General features: G+C 38.8%; 1 protein-coding gene across 9 annotated transcripts in view; it reads left to right on the top strand.

The window, feature by feature from the left end:
* Positions 1-24425, top strand: part of atrnl1b (attractin-like 1b) — a 1047255-nt gene that overhangs the window by 284648 nt on the left and 738182 nt on the right. For all 9 annotated transcript variants that reach the window (XR_013579731.1, XM_078564667.1, XM_078564670.1 and 6 more), the window contains exons 18-19: positions 3376-3594; positions 21217-21354. Coding sequence is in view for 8 of the 9 variants with exons in the window: in XM_078564667.1 (XP_078420793.1) it covers positions 3376-3594; positions 21217-21354 (357 nt within the window). In the remaining variant the exon portion in view is untranslated. The remainder of the gene's footprint in view (positions 1-3375; positions 3595-21216; positions 21355-24425) is intronic.

Here is a 24425-nt window from a genome sequence, read left to right as displayed (position 1 = left end):
TGGAGAAGACTCCTGTCTTTATCAGGCCTGCAATGACTGTTTCCCTGCAACAAGCCAGGCACATAAACTGTGAACTATTCTTCTGTTTACAACTTGTAAAAGTACACTATTCTCCCTCAATGTATTTTTTTCTTGAGAGAGTGTGTGTGTGCATGCAGAAGCTTTTAGACTTTCTGAGTGAATGCATGAATAAATAACCCTCTTAATTTAAATCCACAAAAACTTGCTGCTGTTATATAAATTGACCCCACATTCTGGGTGGCTACGAAACGCACACATCTTCCTCTCCAAAAATCACACTGATTACAGACAGTAAGGGAAAGGGTACAAGAGTTTCAGTTCAATCCTGGCCTTGTCTGTTAACACGTGATTTTATGTACTACCTATAAGAAATTAGTAAACAAGTGCAGTGAGGCTATTGATTAAAAATTAAAACAATAATGAATGAACTGGTAGAAAGCCAAATTTGATGACAACTAGGTGACCTTTGTTAGAACACTTAATTTAAATGTAACTCAGACAGGTTGTTAAATAAGCCATTGTGGCAAGCAGCATGTTCACTCCCATTTAAAGCATATTTTGAAAAGATTAATGTTGAAAACCTATTTTTTCATCAAAAGACAGATCTTTTGTAATAAGTACTGTAGTGACAAGGAACATTGCTGACGTGTCACATGTCGACACAGTGATGTGACATAGAAATGGCCTTGCGTTGTAGATTTCTAATCTTTTAGATTTCCTGTTTTTCCCTCAAGCCTAAAATAATTTTCATTGTGACAGTTCTAAAGTGACATGTAACCTTGAATCTTGTAAGAGTTAGAAAAATAGTCAGTCCACATAGTATTTTGTGCAATTACAATTTAGAAAAAAGTTGCAAGTATTCATTGCACAGCTATCTTGGGCATTGTTTGAGAGCTTTTAAAAATCCAAATATATTTGATCTAATTTGTGATCTTAGAGTTGCTGAGACTTTCAGTTTTATATAAAATGAATTGGAAGAGGCTGGGTTGTTGAGAAACTTGGGTCCATAAAAGTAATCTATTTAAATGTTGAGATGTTTTAGGTATTTTTAGCATTAAATCTGTTGTAACAAGACGTAATTGTTTTTGGGAATGGAGACTTTTTGAGTCTATTTACTCGCTGAGTAGAAAATGTTGCATGTTCATTTGAATACACTCTGACTACTTCCCTTCTGCTTTGTAAATTGTTAAGGAAAAGAGAGCCTTGTGGAGAAAAAAATCCCATATTGGCCCTGAATTTGCTACAAAAGTAATGGCAAGTATATAGTGCATGTCATTTTTAAAGCATTCAAAAAAACATGGTGATGAAGAGATGGGCTGTGAGTTGAGAATCGCCATAACTTACTGGACGATTTGTGCTGCCCCGCCATGAGCCTTGCCAAGAATGGAGTTAACTGTCAGCCTCCCCACGAGTTTCAAGGAAGTGATGCAAAGTAAGGACCCTATTAATGGATAATTGATGTTTCCAATAGCCTTGCAGTATGAAATTAGTTGGTAATTAATAATAAATCTGCACATGCCACATAAAGTATGCAACCAAGATGAAAGTTAAACTGAGGAAATTATAAAAGTAAACAAATCCCTCGCAGAGAAAATAAAATGCATTAGGGAATACAACTAAAAGATAGAGCTGAAAGTAATCAGAGAACACAGATCAGGAAGTGCTTTACTGGAAGCAAATGCTGCTGATTGACGAGGTGTGGGTAAGTAACTGGCTAGCAAAGCAAGAAATGTTACTGACCAGAAGAGAGGAGGATCATTAAATTTGATTTGTTGCGAATTGCTAGAATAAATTTAGTTTTTGTCTGCTGGCTGGAGCTGTCTTCGGTTCTTCACTTTCATGAATTAAAAAACTTTTGACCCATGGGCAGGAGACTATTATTAATATATTTATGTGCCATGTTCCTTTGGCATAAACTTTAGAACCAAACATTTTCCTACATGTAATTCATTGATATTTTAAAAAACTTATTTAATTAGATTCCACGCTGCTACCTGAGCTTTCTAATCATTCAAATCCTTACATTTAATTGGTTAAAGAGATAGATTGTTGTCCTGTTGCTCACCAAGGTTCTGTTGGCTTTGCACTTTCATTAAATTGTACTTCCAGCAATTTGCAGAACAAAATTAATTGGAGCTGAAGCATGAGGAGAAAAAAGCCAACCCAGTGCTTGTTGTGAGGTACTGGAGTATTCTGGGCCATTTTTAATGACAAAGAAAAATTAATACCTCACTTTGTAAAGATGTTGGTGCCCTTAAGCATTTGTGGTACATGGTAATACAGTAACGTTGTGTTAGATTAATAATACTTTAAAAGATATAATCATCCAAACAAGTTTTGAACACTGAAACATCCAATTAGTTAATTAATGTCAGTAATTCAAATAGAGCATGACGTAATAAAAAGCCATATTAACTCGGTGACATGAGCGCCTTGATTAGATAACTACTTGTTGAATCTGGCAAAGCAGATCAGAAGCTGAGAATAGTTCATTTACTGTTGCTTAAATACACTTAATTTTATCTGAGTGCAGACTATCAGTTGCAATGCCAATTTCCTGCAATTAGAAGACCATGCACTTCATAACAGTGTTGGCTAATAGCGTATATGTACTACCTGAATTTATCTACTCTTTCACTTTTAGCTCCTTCGATTATTTTATTCTTTACAATTGATGGACACTCTGATATCTGATGCAATTACTTCGAAAATCTGCACTTAGCTCCAAATTAACCACCCTTTTCTTTCGTGGTTCTAAATTTTACTGTTTTTGTTTTGTTGCACAGGTTGGTTTAACATTATTTGTTAATGTTCCATATGTATTTCATCACAAATTGAAAGTTAATGGTTTTTAGTGATTTATTAAAGCTGGCTTTCTAAAATGTAACTGTTTGTGTGATGTACAGTGTGAGAATAAGTGCTGACACCAGAGCTATACTGGAGGAAGTACAATTGGATTTTCTATTCTTAAGGGTGCATTTAATGAGAAATTTAACTGTAGGATTGCCTGTACATTATTATTGCCTGAAAGATCTCTTGACTGTATTGAAAATGAAGAGATTTATTGTGGAATGATAATGGAAAGGAGTACCCTGAGATAACGGAGTAAAAAAAAATGGATTTATGAAAATTGCACAAAATGTCTAATAATTTGCTAAACGTTTATTGTGTAACCATTTCACTTTACACTTCACTCTCTGCTGAGTTGACAAAATGTTGTATCAGTTGGAAAAATTAATTTGAACTTGGTATTTGTGAGAATTTCCGTTTAACTAAGTCTGAGTGCTATGCCTGTGAATTTTTGATTTAAATTCAGATTTAATAATTTCTCCTTGTATTTTTCCTCCTCCATAGCTCAAAATTGTTCCGGACTTCGTACATGTGCACAGTGTTTGGAACACCCTGGTTGTGGTTGGTGCAATGACCCCACTAATACAGGAAAGGGACAATGCATAGAAGGCTCTTCAAGAGGACCAATGAAATCTGCTGGGAGGAATATCCAAGAAATGACACTTGATATGGATCTTTGTCCAAAAGACAAAAACAATGAATGGGCTTTCATTCGGTGCCCAGGTAGGCATTAGCTTTATGTTAGCAAAGAATTATTAAAAATACACAGTTGAAGTAGTTAATTATAAGAACAGCTAAATCCATTTTAAATAATACTCTAGGTGCTGTTAACGCTGTTATTAGGCAAGCAAAACTTATTTTAGTTCATTGAGTGTAAATGTTCATGTTTTGATATCGATACTGTAATTTCTGCAATTTTACATATGAAATGACTGAGCGAATTAAATACCTTTGTAATGAGATGTAGAAGATTAGGCAAAAAAAGTGCTTGGCTAGCCAGTCATTCAAGTTGTTACCATTTTTTGAAATTCTTTCACCGGATGTGGGTGTCGCTGGCTAGCCGAGTACTTTTTTTGCCTAATCTTCTACATCTCATTACAGAGGTATTTAATTCGCTCAGTCATTTCATATGTAAAATTGCAGAAATTACAATATCGATATCAGAACATGAACATTTACATTCAATGAACTAAAATAAGTTTTGCTTGCCTAATAACAATGAGAAAGTCTAAATTGACTTTCATCCAATTTCTGCAAAACCAGTGCATATAGAAGCCGAACTTAATGTCATAGAATCATTATGGCAAAGAAGGAGGCGATTCAGCCCATTGAGTCAATGCCGGCTCTCTATAGAGGAATCCAGTCAATTCCATTCCTTCATTTTATCCCCATGGACCTGCAAGTTTATTTCCCTCAAATGCCTATCGAGTTTCCTTTTGAAATTGTTTAAAGTCTCTGTTTCCACCCAACTCGTGGCAGCAAGTTTCAAGTTGTTACCATTTTTTGAAATTCTTTCACAGGATGTGGATGTCGCTGGCTAGCCAAGCACTTTTTTTGCCTAATCTTCTACATCTCTATCAAACGTCATAATATTGCACATGTCTATGAAATCTCCTTTGCTGCAAGGAGAAATGCCCAACTTCTCCAACCTAACTTTGTAGCTAAAATTTCTCATGCCTGTTCCCATTCTAGTAAATCTCCTCTGCACCTCTCAAGGATCCTCACATCTTTTCTGAAGTCTGGTGACCAGAACTGGATGTAATTCTCTAGTTGTGGCCTAACTACAGCTTTGTAAAATTTCAGCAGAATTTTCCTGCTTTTGTACTCAATATCTCTATCTATGAAGCCCAAGATCCTATGTGCTTGCTAACTACTCTCTCTCTCAAAATGTCCTCTGACCTTCAAGATCTGTGCACAAGAGCCCCCAAGTCCCTCTCCATTCTTTAGAACTGTGCCTTTCAGCCTATAATACTTCTCCCTATCTCTTCTGCCAAAATGCATAACCTCACACCTCTATTAAATTCCATCTGTCACTTGTCAACCCATTCTGTCAGGTTGCAGTTGATTTGTTTCATCCTCACTGCCATACTCCCAAGTTTGGTAGCATTGGAAAATTTTGAAATTTTACTCCCTCTATTCCAATATTCAAGTCATATATAAAACCTGCCTGCCATCCTCCAGTTTGAGTAACAGCCATTTACTATGGCTCACTGTTTTCTGGCCTTGAGCTATTTTTTATATCCAAGCCGACACTGACCCTCCTGTTCCATGAGCCTCAATTTTGTTACCCAGCCTTTTATGTGCTACTTTGTTTCTATGTGGATTTTAAGTAGGCATTGAACATACTGCGTTCCCTTCATCAACGTTCTCTGGTACTTAATCAAAAAATTAATGTAGATTAGCCAAGCAAGGTCTGCCTTTTACAAATCAGTGGTGTCTCTCCTTAATTAACTCAAGCCTCTCCAAGTGCATATTGATATTTTTTTCTGACTATTGTTTCTACTACCCCACCCACCACTAATGTTTAACTGTAGTTACAAGGAATGTCTTTACAGCCTTTCTTGAATAAGGGTGTCACATTTGCCACTCTCTAGTTTTGTGGCACCTCCCCTATATATAGGGAAGATTATGGCAAGCTTTTCCATCCCCTCTTCTCTAAATAACATGGATGTAAGCCATTTGGACCAGGCGACTTATCTACTCTAAGCATAGCTAACCTTCCCATGAGTCTGATCATAGATTTAGTGACAAAAATAGCTAAATTTAAAGTTCATAGCTATCTTAGACAATGTTCCACGCTTTTAAAAAAAAAAATTACTGAATTGCTGTTTTTGGAGTTAGCAGCAACAATCAATTGGATAACAGTTAAAGATTAAAGGGCCATCATGCAGCAGCAAGTAAGAGTATGATACAATTCTAACATTGTAAGTTCCATCCCATATATGAGGGAAGGAAAGCCAAAGTGTTTTGAGATATCTGTTTGTTACAGCTGCTAAGAGAGGAATGGGAACGAATTATTGAGGAGCTTTTGTGGTGAAATTTGAGATGGTGGTATTATCCTCTTTCCTGGATCATTTTATGGGATGTGTCAATCATTTCATGTTGTCCCACTAAGCGGCAAGATTTGATGCCTGAGCATTGGATTATATTATTAGCTCATGCCCACTGTGGAGAGTCCAAAAGCCTGCCTATTAGCAGGTCAATTGCACCTGAGTAAATAACGAGAGTCAATTTAATATTTGCCTCAAAAATGTCCCATTTTAAAATATGAATGTTAATAAGAAACAGTTACACAGATTTATACATGGCAGGCGATTCTAGTCTGCGCAAGCCCTTGAAGGAAATTGAATTCAGCAAATGTTACATATTTTGATTTTCAAAACAATTTGATAGTGAAATCACAAAAGACGTTCTGAAAATTAAGCCCCATAATATGAGCAGTAGATTAATGGTGAGATAGAATAATGCTTGAAGGATATAAAGCTAAAATTAGGACAAAATTAATTTTATCTACATTGGTAGGTTACATCTGACTCTTCTAAGGCATGGCCTTAGAAATCTGTGTTGGATGCTCTGTGCTTTTTATACATAGATAATTCAGACATGCATAGAAGGAATGACAATTCAGACATGCATGGAAGGAATGACATCAATGCTGGCTGATGGTATCAAACTGGCAAGCTGTGAGGAAGGATGTTAGAGATTGCAGGGAAACAGTGCTAGGGAGTTCGGAGATATGTGGCAAATACAGCAGTGTAGATGTTGGTTGGGGTGGGCCTGCGGGAGAACGAACAAATCTTAGTGGAATGAAGGAACATAGGCCAGGATTTCCCCCTTGGCGATTTGGGGGCGGGGCCCGCTCGCCGAGGGGATAATGACGCTGGATGAGGTCGGGAGGAACCCCCGACGTCATCCTGGTACCTTTAAATATTCACGAAGGCGGGCGGACAGCGAAATCAGCTGTCCGCCCGCCAACCTGTCAATGGCCAATTAAGGCCATTGACAGGCTGATTAATATTATTAAACACCCTGTCTGGCCAACCTTAAGGCTGGCGGGCAGGCCAGGAGCCCCAGCGGGCTGCAGATTATTAATGAAACACTGGCTGGATGAAGTTTCATGTACGTTTTTTAAAAATTTAATAAATTTTATGTGTTTGTTATTAACATGTCCCATCTTGTGTGACATTGTCACATGAGGGGGACATGTTAATAATTTTAATATTTCTCTATTTTTAGAGTTTACTTACCTTTCACTAAACTCCCTGAGACAGGACTTTGCCTCAGGAAGCGCGAAAGAGCGCACTTTGACAGATGGAGATTCCCTCCAACCCCCGGACAGGAAGTGCATAGCGCTTCCTGTCGGGCAGGCCGCTGGGCGGGCCTTAATTGGCCCACCCACTCAAAATGGCAGTGGGCCCCGTTTCGGTGGCGGGGTTCGGCTGCCCGCCCGCCGTCGAGCTGGTGGGGCCCGCCCGCCAGCCAAGGGCTAAATTCTGCCCATAATGTTTAAAGCATGATTGCAAGTTGAACCTTATAGGAAGGGCAAGCAAGATTCTGGGTTTATGTATGGGTACATCAATGGATTTACCATTGACAACAATCTGGCTCGGTCATAACTGCAGCACCTCGTGCAATTTTGACCATTTTGTAATAGAAAGTCTGTTGGAACCATGAATAAAATACAAAACCAATTCACTAGGCTGATAGTGGGGTTGACAAGAGATAACGCTAATTTTATTGAAAAGAGAGACATGTTGCCGAAACTTTTCGTCTTGCACTCATCAGGGCAAACACGAATACCAAATTTCAGATGATCACTACAACTTATACTACAGGAGAAAAAAGGGCTGATTGGTTGGCTAGTCAGCTCTGGCTGATGAATTGCCATGGAGAAAGCAACAGGAAACTATAGACTCCCCAAGCACCTGATAATTCCAAACAAATGTGCAAGGTTTGAACATATTCTTTTTGTTTACAGAGAACAGGTCCCTGTGAATGAATGTATGACTCTTCTAACAAGCATAAATGAGCCACGAGCTCAACTAATTATCTTAGATTTGTTGTTAGCGTGTCTATTAGCGTACTGGAGATTGCTCAGCAAGCGCTGCTTAATTGTGGAATCACATCTAACAGTAGACATTTTGTTTTGGGTTTTGCAATCACAGGCCAGTTCAGCTGGTGTGCATTCTTGTGTTTGTGCTGATGAGTACAAGATGAAAAGTTTTGGCAATATGTCTCTCTTTTCAGCAACATTCAAGTCCTGTCCGACCAAGAAATAACTGATGAATTAGAAAAAGTATAAAAGCTGGAGCTGTTCACTGGAGTAGAGAAAGACAAGGGGGAAATCGAATAGAAGAGTTCAGCTTTTTTTAAGAAGACATATAGTTGAATATTACTTCCATTAGCAACATTATGAAGCATAAAGAGGAAGAATTTATTCTTGGAAAATGTTATTAGTAAATGGAATATAGTACCACAAGTGGCTTTTGAAGCTGAGTTAATCACGCTTTGAAGCAATGTGGTAAATAAATTAAAAATACAAATACTTAATGTAAAGGGTGTGGAGGAGGAACAGGGTGAATAGTTTTGATATGGAGTGATAATTGTGCAGACATGATAGCCTAACTTTTTGTGCTGAAATGTCTTTGCTCCTTTGCCTTTTGATTCAATTCAAGTCCTAATACTTTTATACGCAGAAAGGTTTCCGACCTCTGACCATTTGAAGAATTGTGGTATAGGATACAATAAGGAGTTTAGAAAGAGAAATTCACTCAAAAGCTGGTGCTGGAGTGATGCACGTATCCATCCAAGTACCGAGTGCAACATTTTTGTGAAACATTTTTTTCCCTGTTTTCATTTTCTTGGGCTATGAATGCAGTTAAATGGTCTGCTTCCAGGCCAAAACTCTAAATGATTGTTGCAAAGTATACAAAGAATAGCTTGTGCAACTCCCTTTATGCCTTTCCTTCCCTCTTTGAATTCCCCTCTTTCCTTGAAGAATCTACTGCCTTCTGTTTGACAACCAGGCATCCACTACAATGTAATTCAGAACAGAACTCATCATGGGGAAATTACAGGCAGAAATCTGCTTTCTAGAACTCTGACACAGTTCTCGGATATTCAGTTCACCCTGCCAATTAGTCATAGCATTTGTGTTGATCAGACAATGAACACCATTATTATGTTGTACTCTTTCTTTAAACTGCAAAAAACCATCAACCATTTAATTCATAAAATTCTTATAGCATAGCCTGCCTTATATCCATCCATAGCTCCCCAAAGCAACCATGCCCACGAGAGCTGTTACTGAGCTGGAACAAGCACTTACCTGCAGTGAAAATTGGAGAGCTAGTCACCTTCGGGCAATCTTGTGCATCTCATAGCAGCTGGTTATAGAGTGGTGTTGGCAGAGATCAGCAAGAGTTGACACAGCAAGCCAGATGCTTTTCTAATGAGATAAAATAAAAGGGTACTGGACCTTACAAAATTTTTGATAGGTTTGGAGCTAAATTATATTTTTTCCTTGCTTAACAAATGGGGTTGTAAGTTTTGTTTTAGTAAATGTTTGTGGGGGCATAACTGGACATTAAATAAGGTTTTAATAATTTTATCAAGCATAGTAGAATGTCTATTACATATGTTTAATTTTATTCTGTTAAGTACATAGGGTCTTACATTTTCTGGACATGGTTTTCAGAAGCCAGGTTTAAATCTTTCTCTTTTATCCAAGTTTATATTTATACTGTGTAATTTTCACAGAAGTCAACAAAAAATTGAATATACTCAAGATGAAATAAATAGATTGTTGGGCACTTAGAATCAATGGATATGGGGATAAGGTGGGAAAATAAAGTTGAGATCGAAAACCAACTATGATATTGAATGGGAAAACTGGCTTGAGGGGTCGTAGGGCTACTTCGCATACTTCTTCTGTTCTTGAAGATAACTCTTAAAAAAAATTAACACCATTCATTTTTGCACCAGACAAAATACCCTATGCAAATTATGGCAAGACTGAGGCATTTTGTTCATCCTTGGATCATAATATAAAATCATAAGACACAGGAACAAGAGTAGGCCATTTAATCTGATTGTGGCCTTAACTTCACTTTACGGCCTGTCACCAGTAGCCCTTGAGCCCCCAATCAAGAATCTGTCTTAACTCAGCTTTGAAGATATTCAGTAACCCGGCCTTCTCCCACACTCTGGAAGAGAATTCCAAAGACTAACCATTCTCTGAAAGAAGAAACTCCTCCTCATCTCTGTCTTAAGTGGGAGACACCTGATTTATAAACTCCACCCTACTTCTAGATTCCCCCACAAGAGGAACATTGTCTCAGCATTTAGCCTATCAGGCCCCCTCAGAATCTTGTATGTTTCAATAAGATCACCTCTCATTCTTCTAAACTCCAAATAATATAGCCTCAATTAGCTCAATCTTTCCTCATAAGACAACCCCTTCATCTCAGGAATCAACCTAGTGAACTTTCTCTCAACTGCTTCCAATGTAAGCCTTAGGTAAGGAGACCAAAGCTGTACGCAATACTCCAGGTACGGTCTTGTCAATGTTCTGTATGGTTGTAGCAAGACTTCCCCAATTTGATACCTCATCCCCTTTGCAATAAAGGTCAACATTCTATTTGTCGTCTTATGTGCTGTACCTGCATGTACTAGAACACACTGATCGCCCTGTACTGCAGAATTCTGCAGTCTCTTTCCATTTATATAATAATCTGCTTTTCTATTCTTCCCACCAAAGTGGACAAACTCACATTTTCCTGTATTATACTCCATCTGCCAAATTTTTGTTCACTCACTTGACCTATCTATATCTCTTTGCAGACTCTTTGTATCTTCCTCACAATTTGCTTTCCTACTTTGTATGATCAGCAAATTTGAGTACAATACAGTCGGTCCCTTCATCCAAATCATGAATATAGATATAGAATAGTTGAGGCCCCAGCACTGATCCCTGTGGCACTCCACTAGTTAGGCTGCCAACCTGAAAATGATTAATTTATCCCAACTCTTGCTTCCTGTTAGTTAGCCAATCCTCTATCCAAGTTAATATCCCCCATCATCTTCCCCATCACAATGAGCTCTTGTGCAGTAACCTTTTATGTAGCATCTTATCGAATGCCTTTTGGAAATCCAAAAACACTATATCCACCCTGCTTGTTACATCCTTTAAAAACTCTAATAAAATTGTCAAGCACAAAATCTGATAGTGTCTGATTGTGTCTTGATTTTGTACATTATCTTTCATAATGGATTCTATCGTGTTCCCAGTGACAGATGTTAGACTAACTGGCCTATAGTTTCCTGTTCTCTACCTCCCTCCTTTCTTGAATAGTGATGTTACATTTGTGCCTATCCAATCTGCTAGGACCTTTCCAGATTCTGGAGAATTTTGGGTGATTGCAACTGGTGCATCCACTATCTTGCAGCCACTTCCTTTAAGACCCTGGTATGCATGCCATCAGGTCCAGGGGAATGGGACTTTAGTCCTATTCCTTTTCCTAGTACTTCATCTCTAGTGATTATGATTGCTTTAAGTTCCTCCCTCCTTTTTGCATCTTGATTGTTCTACTTTTTTGGGATGCTTTTGTGTTTTCTACTGTGAAGACAGATACAACATAGTTGTTCAAAGTCTCACCCTCTAAGGGACCAACGCTCACTGTCGCTACTCTTTTTTTCCTTTTTATAGATTTGTAGAAGCTTTCACTGTGTCTTTTATATTTCTTGCTAGTTTTCTCTCCTGCTCCAATTTCTCTATCTTGTTACAATCTCAGCTGATAATACTGGACAAGTCAGATTCCAGAGTGAAACCTGGCTTGATAGATCCTAACTTTGTTTTTTTAGAAACCATGGAGGAAAGTTACTGAACAAATTCACAGGAGTTTACTGATGAGCTTTTAATATAAAGAATAAAACAGCTTTTAAACAAGGAAAAATGAACTATATTACACCAGACAAAAAAAATTTGAAAGCTCTCAATACAAACACCAGAAAATGATTCGAACTTGCACTATTCCTTTTGTCCCAGCAGCACCCTTTAGAGACACAGAAACCCAGTGAAGATTTACCACAATCTTAACACCAAGGCTTTTTGCTTGGGCTGGCCCAGTTGCAAACGGTTTTCTTCCAGCGGATTTCTGAACATTCACTAGATGCTTTTTCCTCAGCTGCTTTCTCTCCCTAAGACACCCAAAACCACACTCTAAACTCACCATTACTTCAACTACAGAACAAATACATGAGTTCCCTAAACTCAGTCCCCCAGCAGCTTTGCAGTGTTTCTTATAAGAGAGCAAGAACTCCAGTCTTCACTCTCTGACAAATGTACTTTGAACTTATTTTCTGTCTTTCCCTACCTCTCTGTGTGTCACTAGACCTCCATAGCTAGCCAACAGTACAGTTTTTTTCAACTTTGTTTTTCCCCAAGATCAATAAAGTAACCCATCTTTTCACTTCAAGGGTTGTAAAACCCCATTAAAATGCATGTAAACAAACAAATCCAGAAAACCTTTTGACCTTTTTGCTAGGAGGCCCTCCAGACTTCCCGGGACCAAGCTCGCAAAAAACTAAATGAAACTGAAATCACGTTTCACTTTAACACACAAATACAAATATAAATTAAACTTAAAGTTATACATTGTTCCTAGCATTCTTCATTTTTTTAAGTCATTCTTTGCTGGTTACCAAAATTTCCACAATCTTCCAGCCTACCACTAATTTTTGCAGTATTGTATGCCTTTCCCTTCAATTTGATACAATCCTTAATTTCCTTAGTCAGGAAGGTGCATCCTTCTCGTAGTCTTCCTTTCTCAATGGAATATATCTTTGAGAGTTATGAAATATATCCTTAAATGTCGGCCATTGCTTCTCTACCATCTTACCTTGTAACCTATTTCCCCAGTCCACTTTAGCCAATTCAGTCTTCATACCATGTAATTGCCATTAAATAAAATTACAGTCAATTTTAAATAGCCATTACAGCGATGTGATATATTTTGCTTCATGTAATTTATCTTCATGTTTTTAAATTGTCAATAAATGTTCTCATTAGCAATTCATACTTTGAAAAATAGTTGGCAGCATGGAGGATTATATAATTTATCTATGCATCTAACCTATGCATTTCCCCTTTTCGTGTCCAACCAGCTCTTTATTGCTGGGCATTAAAACAAAAGGGATTGTCAATGCATCAATGCATAGCAATTACGTTGTTAAAGACAATTACTAGTTAAAACAGGTGATGGGCATTGGTTCTCCCACCAAAACAGTATACGATACAGCTGGGAACACTCTGGTGTAGGAGGTCTATTACACTGAAGAGCTGCCTCAAGAATAAACCAGCTTGTGGAAAAAGGCTAGCTTTGGACTTATTCTTCCACCATAAACACTTATTGTAAGTGACATCATAGCAAGGATGAACTTTAAGTTTTGGTGATTGATTGCTGTATCTGAAGTTTTTTGCCTCAGTCCTCTGAGGGGAAAAGAAGCATATTGCTGCTTGCGTATTGCTTAATTTACAGAATGGCGGAAGAATGGTCCAAAATCTTAAGCTTTTAACTATCCAATTTTTTCTGAATTTGAACCATATCGCTAATAACAAAACATGGGTTACTTCTTTACCCTGGAAGAAGCAAGGTATGGCCTTGGCTTTATCATTACCAGAAAAGAGTATGATTGGCAGTAAAGTATTTTCAGAAATGGAACTGGATGATTTGGACAATGAAGAGGGATTGACCCTTTTATTACAATTTTTGGATACGTTTTACAAAAAGGATGAGTTATTGGAAGCATATGAAGCTTGGACAATCTTTAATAGATTTAGGAAAATGATCAGATGATCAGTCCATGGAAGAAAATATCATGGATTTTGATAAGTACAAGAGACTACAGAGATTTGAACTTGCAATCCCGGAGTCGGTATTATCATTTAAGTTACTGGATTGTGCTTGTATTTCCCATGTTGATAGACTTTTAGTACTGATGGAGGCCCAATTCCATGGGAAAGACTCTCTCCGAGATCAAATGGCTGCTGCCCTAAAAGATTTCTGGGGAAATAGTCATTCCTAACCACTTTCTTAGCAAATACGAACAATTATGCTGTGAAACAAAGGAAGGAGGATTCTGTGGTGGCTGAATTTCGAGATCAACCAAATATTAGACGGAAGATTCCAATACAAAGATGGGGTTATAATGACAGGAGGTCTGAAAATGGTTGTAACCTTAGCAATTTTAGAGTTGGGACAAAAAGCAGGCCTGGGATGGTGACCGTAGGCGATTAAACCCAAAAAATGCACGGGGAATGGTTAATCTGTATTTTTGGTGTGATTCTCAGTATCATTATGCAATGAATTGCACACAGTGAAAATATTGTGTTTTTGTGTTAACCCACAAGACGGATTCTGCTAAGGCTGAAAATGATGATGGTGACTGCCATGATGGAATTGTATTGGTCACTAAGAGTTTGAGTCCTGTGATGAGTATCTTGATGGTTGATTCCTTCAACTTTGCAGATCTAGACAGTGGTTACACTTTTGTGATGTGTGGGATGGATTGGCTTAACTGCTACCTGGAGTCTCTCGATGAGGCAGACAGGTGGAAGGCCAAGGAGTACGAAAGCCCTATCTGCTTCAGATTTGGAGATGATAGCACATTAACATCCTCCAAAAGGGTAGTCCTCCCTTGTAAGATGGCAGGGGTCAGTCTGTTCATCAGTACTGATGTGACGATGTATTGATAGCGAGATACCACTATTGCTAAGTCGATCTGCAATCAGATGATGCTGGACATGAAGAATGATAGGGCTGTTGTGTTTGGAAAAAATGTGGATCTACATTTTATTTGGTCAGGCCATTGCTGCCTGCCACTAAGGAAGCCAGATATTTCTCATCAAAAAGTTCATGAAGTTTTGTTAACTTCTGGGAATAAGAATTTGGTAGACAAAGGAAGATCATTTGAAAGTTACATAGTTTGCACATCCAGCACCACAGAAACAGAAACTCTACTGTGAGATGTTGGAGTGGTTGACATAGGATACAATGACCTTATTGAGCAAATCACTGCTCAGTGTAAAATTTGTATTAAACATCAGAAGACACCACCACGCCATGTTGTGAACTTGCCACTAGCCAGGGAATTTAACGTCACAGTGGCAATGGATTTAAAAGTTTGGGACAAGGATAGGGGTATTTTTTCACTACACTTCATAGATATGGCAACCAGATTTAGCCTGTCCACAGTAATACATTGTAAGGACAAATGGACCATTGTCGATAAGGTCATGGAGAAATGGGTGGGAACAGGATTAGGAACACCAATTAAATCCCTGACAGATAATGATGGAGAATTTGCCAATGAGGAATTTCAAGATGTGTGTGAAAATTTGAACAACACGGCCGCTGAGAGTCAGTTTAGTAATGGTCTTTGCGAGGAGCAAATTAGGAGCAAAGGTAGCATACATTCCAGAAGGGGCCAGTGTTTGAAGGGATGTCATCATCATAGGGAGAGCAGGAAAGACCACTGGTAAACACAAACATTGGCTAAATGTGCAGGATGAAGGACAGGAGATAAGACCCATGGATTGGCAAACTGAGGTCGAGATGTGGAAACCGAGAAAGCACAGTATGAGCTCTGAAAGTGGACCGGAAAGTGGTCGTGACCCCAGAAAAAAATCATGGACTTGCAAATAGGATTCTGCTCACCTGGGAGAAAAACTAGTAGTAGTCCAGAAAGAGAGAGGAATATGAGTAGAGCCTGTAGCTTGACGAGAACAAGGACTATAGCACAAGCTAGGAATGTCAATAGAAGTAGAAGTGTTTATGACTGAGAGGCTTTAGTAGCTGCTAATAAGTTGGAAAATAAGCTGATAAAGGAAGCCAAACAGAAAGAGTTGGAAAGTTGCAAGGAATTTGAGGTATATACTGAAATACCTAACGGGTCAGCCAGCCCTATCCCTCAGGTGGATCTGTACAGAAAAGGTACTTCCAGATGGCACGTAAAAGGCTAAAGCGAGATCAGTAGCCTGAGGCTTTGAAGATAGACTTGGGGATCAGGATGTCAGGGTGGACTCGCCTACTGCAGGGAAAGTGAGTCTGAAGATTTTTTAGCTAATTTAGCATCGTATTCCTTGGAATGCAAATCGATTGATATAAAGGCTGCATTTTTGCAGGGTGAGAAGTTTCAAAGAGAAGTTTTTTTGAAGCCACCTAAAGAAGCTGGTGGTGTAGAATTAAAGCTGTGGAAATTGAACAAGTGTGTTTATGGATTGAATGGTGTGTCAAGAGTATGGCATTTTTCCGTGAGGTCTGTCCTGTTGAAAACAGGTTGCATTGAGCTAAAAGCAAACGCTGCGATGTTCCAGGGCCAGCATTTATTGCCCATCCCTAATTGCCCTTGTTCAGAGGGCATTTAAGAGTCAACCACATTGCTGTGGGTCTGGAGTCATATGCAGGCCAGATCGGGTAGGGTTGGCAGATTTAGTGAATCAGATGGGTTTTTACAACAATCAACAATGTTTTCATGGTCATCATTAGACTTTTAATTCCAGATTTTTACTGAATTCAAATTCTGCCATCTGCCATGGTGGGATTCGAACTCAGGCCCCCAGAGCATTATCCTGGGTCTCTGGAATACTAGACCAGTGGCAATACCACTATGCCATCGCTCCCCCCATCGCTCTCCCCCCATCGCGCTCCCCCCCCCCCCACCCAATCATGCATGTTGATGATTTCTGATGGGGAGACTTTGTAGAATTTGAGCAATGAGTAATCAAGAAGATAAAGATGGAATTCCAGGTTGGCAGTCAGGCTTCAGGGGCTTTTAGCTACATAGGTTTAGACATTAAGTAGAGCAAGTCAGGAATGATATTGAATCAACAATCTTATCTAGAAAATGTTAATTGCATTTCTATAAATCGGGTTAGATCCTCACAAAAAAAGTATCCTGCTTCCAAGGAAGAAACAGAACAATTGAGAAGTTTGATTGGGCAGTTGAACTGGTTGTATACTCAGACTAGACCTGACACTAGTTATGATGTGTTGGAGCTGAGTATTATAATTAAACATGCTATGGTTGGGGAAGTTCTGAGAGCAAATAGAACATTAAAGAAATTAAATTCAGAAAGATGTACACTCAAGTTTCCTGCCTTGGGAGGACCAGAAGATATGAGGTGGTCATTTTTAGTGATGCTTTAAGTGCTAATCTTCCAGATGTATTCTAGCACAGCAGGGTTTATCATATTCTTGGTAGGAAAGAATGATAAATGTTGCTTACTGGCTTGTGAGGCCAAGAAAATAAAAAGGGTAGTGAAAAGCACCTTAGCTGCGGAAAAGCTGGCATTAGTAGAAGTGATAGACATGGGGGTTTACTTATCTAATATACTGACAGAAATATTATATAAAAGGTAATGTGAGAAAAGTTTGCCCATAGAATGTTATGTTGACAACCAGTCTTTTTGGGATAATGTTCATATAACAAAAAGTGTTGCTGAAAAAAGGCTAAGAATAGACCTAGCCAGCATAAAAGAAATGTTAGAGAAGAGAGATCTCTAAGATACAATGGGTTGACGCAAGTCACCAGACTCTTCTATGAAAAGAAATGCCTGCTCCAAGAAATTACTAAATGTGTTGGAAGAGGGGTATCTTATGTTATAAGGATGAAATGGAAAAACCTACATGTATATTTTTTACTTTATGATTGCTTATTTATATATTTGGTAAAGGAAATGTGGGATCTATAAATGCGAAAATACGTGACTTTATTTCTTTCTGTTTGTTTCAAAATTAGTGTTCTTTAATTTTTCAAAAGCTTTAATTTAAAAAGAAAAGCAGAGAATCTGTCAATGTATCAGTAATAACAGTGCATTGAAATTACATTGTTAAAGACAATTGCTGGTTAAATCAGGTGATGGACATTGTTTCTTCCATCAAACAGTATAACTAGATACAGCTGGAACACTCTGGTGTGGGTGGTACTTGGAAGTATGTTACACTGAAGAGCTGCCTTGAGAATAAACCAACTTGTGGAAAACGACTAGCTTTGGACTTATTCTTCCACCATAAGCACTTATTGTGAGTAATAGGGATCAGTTGTCAAATGAGCTAGGTTGTGTCCTTTTAATGCTGGATGTTAAACAATGGAAGTAGCATGCAATAGATAGCTAAGCACAACTGATGGATCAGACCAGCAGTCCTGCCACCTCCAGTCACGAATGGTGATGGACATTTGAACAACGAACCGGAGTAGGAGAGCGAGGTCCCTCGATGGGTGAGCCCAGCATGTCAGTGCAAAAGGAAAAGCTGAAGCACTTGGAACCGTCTTCAGCCAGAAATGCGAAGTAGATGATCCATGTCCGCCTCCTCGTGAGGTCCCCAGCATCACAGATGCCAGTCCTAAGCAAATTTGATTCATTCCACGTGATAACAAAAAATGGTTGAAGGCACTGGATGCAGCAAAGGCCCTGACATCATTCTGGCACTAATACTGAAGACTTGTTGTCCAGACCTAGCACACCACTAGACAAGCTGTTAAGTACAGCTGCAACACTGGCACCTATCTGACAATGTGGAAAATTTCCCAGTTATGCCCTGTCCACAAATAGGATGAATTCAATCCAACCAATTACCACCTGTCCGTCTACTCGCGATCATCAGCAAAGTGATGGAAGTTGTTGTCAACAGAGCTATCAAGTGGCTGTTACTCAGCAATGGCCTGCTGACAGATGCTCAGTTTGGGTTCTGCCATGGCTACTCGGCTCCAGACTTCATTACAGCCTTGGGCAAAAGAGCTGAACTTGAGGTGAGGTGTGAGTGACTGCCCTTGACATTGAGGCAGTATTTAACCAAGTATGGCATCAAGGAGCCTGAACAAAATTGAAGTCAAATCAGGGGGAAAACTCTCCACTTGTTGGAGTTATACTCAGCATAAAGGAAGATGGTTATGATTGTTGGAAGTGAATCGCCTCAGCTCCAGGAGTTTGCTGCTGGAGTTCCTCAGGGTTGTGTCCCAAGTTCAGTTGCTTCATCAATGATCTTCATCCTTCATAAGGTCAGAAGTGGGGATTTTCACTGATGATTGCATAATGTTCAGTACCATTTGTGACTCCTCAGATGCCGAATCAGTTTGTGTTCATATGAAGCAGGACCTGGGCAACAAGCAGGCTGAGGCTGATAATTGGCAAGTAACATTCATGCCACACAAGTGCCAGGCAATGACCATCTGCATCAACAGAGAATCTAATCATCTCTCCTTGATTCAACGGCATTACCATTGCTAAATCTCCCATCATCAATGCCGTGGGGTTACAGAAGCTTAACTGAACAGACATATGAATACTATGGCAAGAAGAGTTGCTCAGAGACTGGAAATTCTGTGGTGAGTAACGCAGCTCCTGACTCCCCAAAGCCTGTCCACCATTTACAAAGCACAATTCAGGAGTGTGATGGAATACTCTCCACTTGCCTGGATGAGTGCAGCACCAACAACACTCAAGAAGCTTGACACCATCCAGGACAAAACAGCCTGTTTGATCCACACTCCATCCATCACCTTAAACATTCACTCCTTCCACCTCTGACATTCAATGGCAGCAATGTGTAGCATATACCAAATGGACTGCAGCAACTCACCAAGGCTCCTTTGACAGCACCTTCCAAACGTGCAGCCTGTACCACGTGGAAGGACAAGGCCAGCAAATGCATGAGAACACCACCACCTGCAAGTTTCCCTCCAAGCCACACACCATTCTGACTTGGAACTATATCACCATTCTTTCACTGTCACTGGGTCAAAAACCTGGAACTTCCTTCCGAACAGCACTGTGGGTGTACCTACACCTCTTGAACTGCAGCTTTTCAAGAAGACGGCTCACAAGGCAGGGATGGGTAAAATTCTGGCCTTTCCAGTGTTCTCATATCTCATGAAAGAATAAAAACATGTTGTAGCATTATGGGAGCTTTGGGGATATGTTTGCTATTTACATTAAGTGTTGATAATGGGATTAGAATTTTATTTAAGAAGACCTCATTGGCCAGTTTGGAACTGGACATGTGGCTTCTAGTTTTTTAGGTCCTTATTGCTTTGATCACACCCCACCCCTTTCCAGCTCCTTCCAGAAGCTTTCTCAGTTGTGTTTTGCTAGATTATTGCCATACAGATTATGTCTACATTTATTGCTAATTACCAGTCCTCTAATTCAGCCTGCTACTGATAAGACTAATGGGTCTGTGTTTGCCTATCTTGTCACCTTTACCGTTTTAGCTGGTTACCGTTCTACCAGTCTTCCCATGCATTCACTGATTCTCGTGAGGGTCGTCAGCACCTCATAAATCTTAACCGGTGTCTCTCTTAGTATCCTATTTTAACTATTATCTATCCCTGTGAATTTGTGCTTAAAGTCTTCTCAAAGTGCCTTAGGACCTCAACTTATTTACGCTGAGGTCCACCTGAGTTGTCTTCAAGTTAGAGAGCATGTTGCTAAAGTAATCTCTGCTGATTATTTGAGGAAAGTAATCATTTTGTGTATTACGTATTTTATATTGTGTGCAAAGAGTAAGTTGGATAAGAACTCATGTTTGTAGACTCATATTTTGCAAAACAAAATTTTAGGTATTCTTCACATATTAAAAAGAAGATTGCCTTCATATATTTTGTCAACTAGTTGAAATAATTTCGAAGTTAACTTATCATCAGCCTATTGGGACTTTCCTAATGTTCATCATCTCTGATAATGAATGTGAACACAAGAACTTACAATATGTAGCACCTTTAAAGTATTGAAACTTCCCAAGGCACTTCACAGGAGCATTGTAAAACAAAGTGTACCATCTCATAAATCTCATCCCATGTCTCTTTCAGTGCTTTTAAATAAAATTTTGGAAGTCTAAGTAAAATATCCACAGGGTAAATAGAAACATAGGCAGTGGCTCTAATCCAAAATGAAGAGCAACCATGCTATGATAGCTTTGAGTTATTAGTTAAAGTAAGTTTATTCTATGAACTTCATGCTCTTGGTGCCTCTGTTAATTTTGATCTACAGTTTGCTGAGTGCTCATTCAAAAAGTTTTTGCATCCTAAGTAGAGAATGTTCGTAATGATAAGTCAGGAAAATTCTGCAACTTGTCTGCATCATCCATTTAGATTCAGATTTGCATGTATTATATCTGAAATCTAATAGTCAAACGTTCAGTGAAATTAACTGGTATAAATGACGATATACATGCATGGATGTTAAAATAGGTTTGATATGTGAAGGATAAAATGCTGGAACTGTAACAGCTTGTTTGAATTTACTTTAAGAAGAAAAGTCACAATTGATGCATTTTTTGTTTGCAGCTTGTCAGTGTAATGGACACAGCACATGCATCAATGGCAGCACTTGTGAACAATGTAAGAACCTCACTATCGGAAAGCAATGTGAAGCTTGCATGCAGGGATACTATGGAGATCCAACTAATGGTGGCAGATGCCAATGTAAGTACTGGTACAAATATACTGTAGTGTCTAATATTTTGAAATTGGTACAAATTTTAGATGCAGCTTTTTTAATGTTGGGTTTGTAGCAAACTGAAGTTTTGTTGCATTTAGTAGCACTAAACTTCATTAGTCGTTTTCAGTATTGCTTGCTGGAAGCAGCTAGTGTGATAGGGAAAACTCATTATCTATCCCGTGTGCCCATGCTACTTCCACAGTGGATGAATCACTTCTGTACTTTGGCCTTGTCCTGAAAAAAGCAATGATTTCCTATATAAGAATTGTTTTTGTTTCATAAGTTTTCCTGATACACCCATCTGAAAGTTTCTGTGAAATCCTATTTTTAATATGCATTTTTATTTTACTGGGAAAAATTCTTTTGACCTTCCCTTGTCTCAGTTTGGACTTCAAAACAAGTGGCATATGCCAAAGTGTCTAATATATCTCTGCTTTGGGAGGCAACTATTGAGATAAGGTTGGTGGAACCATCTTTGAATGTTTGATTTCATGTATCAATTTGTGCCAGACATTGGTCCAGAGTAAGAGTATAATGCTACATGGAACTGCTGGAAACCATAGATGTCCAGCTACAATATTTGAAACAGAAACTGAGTTAACTAATCCATTGCCATCTATTGAAATCTACTCTGTTGCTCTTTCCTCTGTTTATATTTTCTTTGCAACAGATACAATTCCGAGTTTGTAGCCCAGGTATAGCAGAAATAACTGATATTTGATCTGTTACAATATATGACTATTGGCTGGAGAGATCAGGAGGAGTATACTGATAACCCATATGAGTCCCAACTGATAGGCCAAGGTATTTCTTGTGGATACCTAATCAATAGAAAAGCAACTATACTTAAATCTATGCGTTATTTCATATTTTAGTACAGAAAGAAATTGAGCTTATATATGGAACTGGACCTTGATTTCATGCCTTTAAAAAAAAATATCTGGGAAGTGCCTGAATTGTGTTGAGCGTTGACTAAAATAGCCAGCCATGGGACTGAGAGGAGGAAGGTACTTTTTTTCCTTGTAGTAAATGTCATTACGATTTGGTTAGAGACCATTTGTATTTAAAAAGAAATCCAAGTACCTCGTTTTAACAAAGAGAACTACACCACAAGATTTCATTTTTTTTAACAAAACAAATTTTATTGTACGTAAAAGAATTAAACAAAGCAAATATCATTAAGTTAACACTATTGCTTATAACTGCATGTTATACACTCAGGTTTACTTCTTACTTCCCCCCTAAAATTCTCTTAAGACACTTAAACTGTAAATTATTTACTTTTGTAGGGGCCACCCATAAGTATGCCACAGTCCTCTGGAGAACTCTCCTCAACTCCAGCTATTCTCAGAGGTAAAATTTTCATTCACCATCTTATGGCTGTGGATGCCTTAGTCCCTTGTTCTCATTACTTTTTCAATACTTCCAAGCCAATTTTCTTGTTGCTTTATTTAGCACAAGACACTGAGACAACCTGTGGATTCATCCACTAGCTTCAAACTAGGCATAGTCTTCCAGCTTCTGTTACTTCACAAAATTCAAACTGAGACCTTCCACATGGTGAATAATGAAGTTAGATTTTTTTACACTGCACACCTAACTATCATTTACTTTGACTATCTTCTCTCAGTGAGCTGCAAACTACATGATGTCCAAACTACAATTTTTCCAGCAAACACCCAGATAAATTGAAACCAGAGAACCTTCCTAAGCTCCACCCATCTCTATAACTATGTATATAGTTATACATATACTGCTCTAGGCAGTCTTCAAACTGACCTTTAGATTATTAATCAGCCCTCATTTACAATTTGTTCTTTGTTCTGATGAAGTAAATGGGTTTAACAACCATTCAGGGTTTACAGAATGTTTTTAAACTAATTTGGCCGTAATTCCCAAAACAAAAACATCTCTCTGGACTACCGTTGTTCCTGCAAACTTTGCAGACATCAGGTCTCCAGCTCTTTAAGTAAACTTGACAGGGGGATGGGATCCTGAGAGGAGGTTCAGCAGGGGGAGGTGGATAGCCAAAATTAGAAGAGAGAGTAAGTGAGTCTGGAAGGCATAGAAATTATAGGCTAGTTAAGGCACAAGGGAGTTTGGCAAGTTTGGATTGTATTTATTTTAATGCAAGGAATCTGACGAATAAGGCAGATGAGTTGAGGGCACAAATTAACACATGGAAGTATTATGTCATTGCTGTCACAGAGACATAGTTGAGAGAGGGGCAGGATTGGCAGCTCAATATTCCAGGATATAGGGTCTTCAGGCGAAACGAGGAAGGAGGTAAAAGAGGAGGGGGGTATCGCAATATTGATCAAGGAATCAATTACAGCAGGAAGGAGGGATGACATCTTAGAAGAAGACTCAAATGAAGCCATATGGGTAGAACTGAAAAACAAAAAAGGAGCAATCACATTGCTGGGAGTGCACTATAGGCCCCCAAACAGTCAGAGAGAAATAGAAGAGCAGATATGTAGGCAAATTTCAGAGAAGTGTAAAAATAATAGAGTAGTAATAGTGGGGGATTTCAACTTCCCCAACATTAACTGGGCTAGTCATAGTGTGATAGGTTTAGAGGGAGCGGAATTCTTAAAATGCATCCAGGAGAGCTTTTTAAGCCAGTACATAAAAGGTCCTACAAGAGAGGGGGCGGTCCTGGACTTAATTTTAGGGAATGAAGCCGGACAAGTGGTAGAGGTATCTGTGGGGGAGCATTTTGCAGATAGTGATCATAACTCCGTTAGATTCAAGATTGTTATGGAAAAGGACAAGGTTTGGCCAGAAATCAGAGTTCTTAATTGGGGGAAGGCCGATTTTAATAAGATCAGCTATGTTTTGGCCAGAGTGGACTGGGAGCAGCTACTTTTAGGTAAATCTGCAACAGAGCAGTGGGACTCATTTAGGAAGGAAATAGGGAGAGTACAGGGCCAACATATTCTAGTACAGATAATGGGTGGGACCAACAAATACAGGGAACCCTGGATGTCAAGGGATATACAGGATTGGATAATGAGAAAAAGGGAAGCTTATGGCAGATACCGAGGGCTCAAAC

This window comes from Cetorhinus maximus, chromosome 20 (genome assembly GCF_964194155.1).
Source record: "Cetorhinus maximus chromosome 20, sCetMax3.hap1.1, whole genome shotgun sequence".
Taxonomy (NCBI): Eukaryota; Metazoa; Chordata; class Chondrichthyes; order Lamniformes; family Cetorhinidae; genus Cetorhinus; species Cetorhinus maximus.
This window is presented reverse-complemented; position numbering and strand designations above follow the sequence as displayed.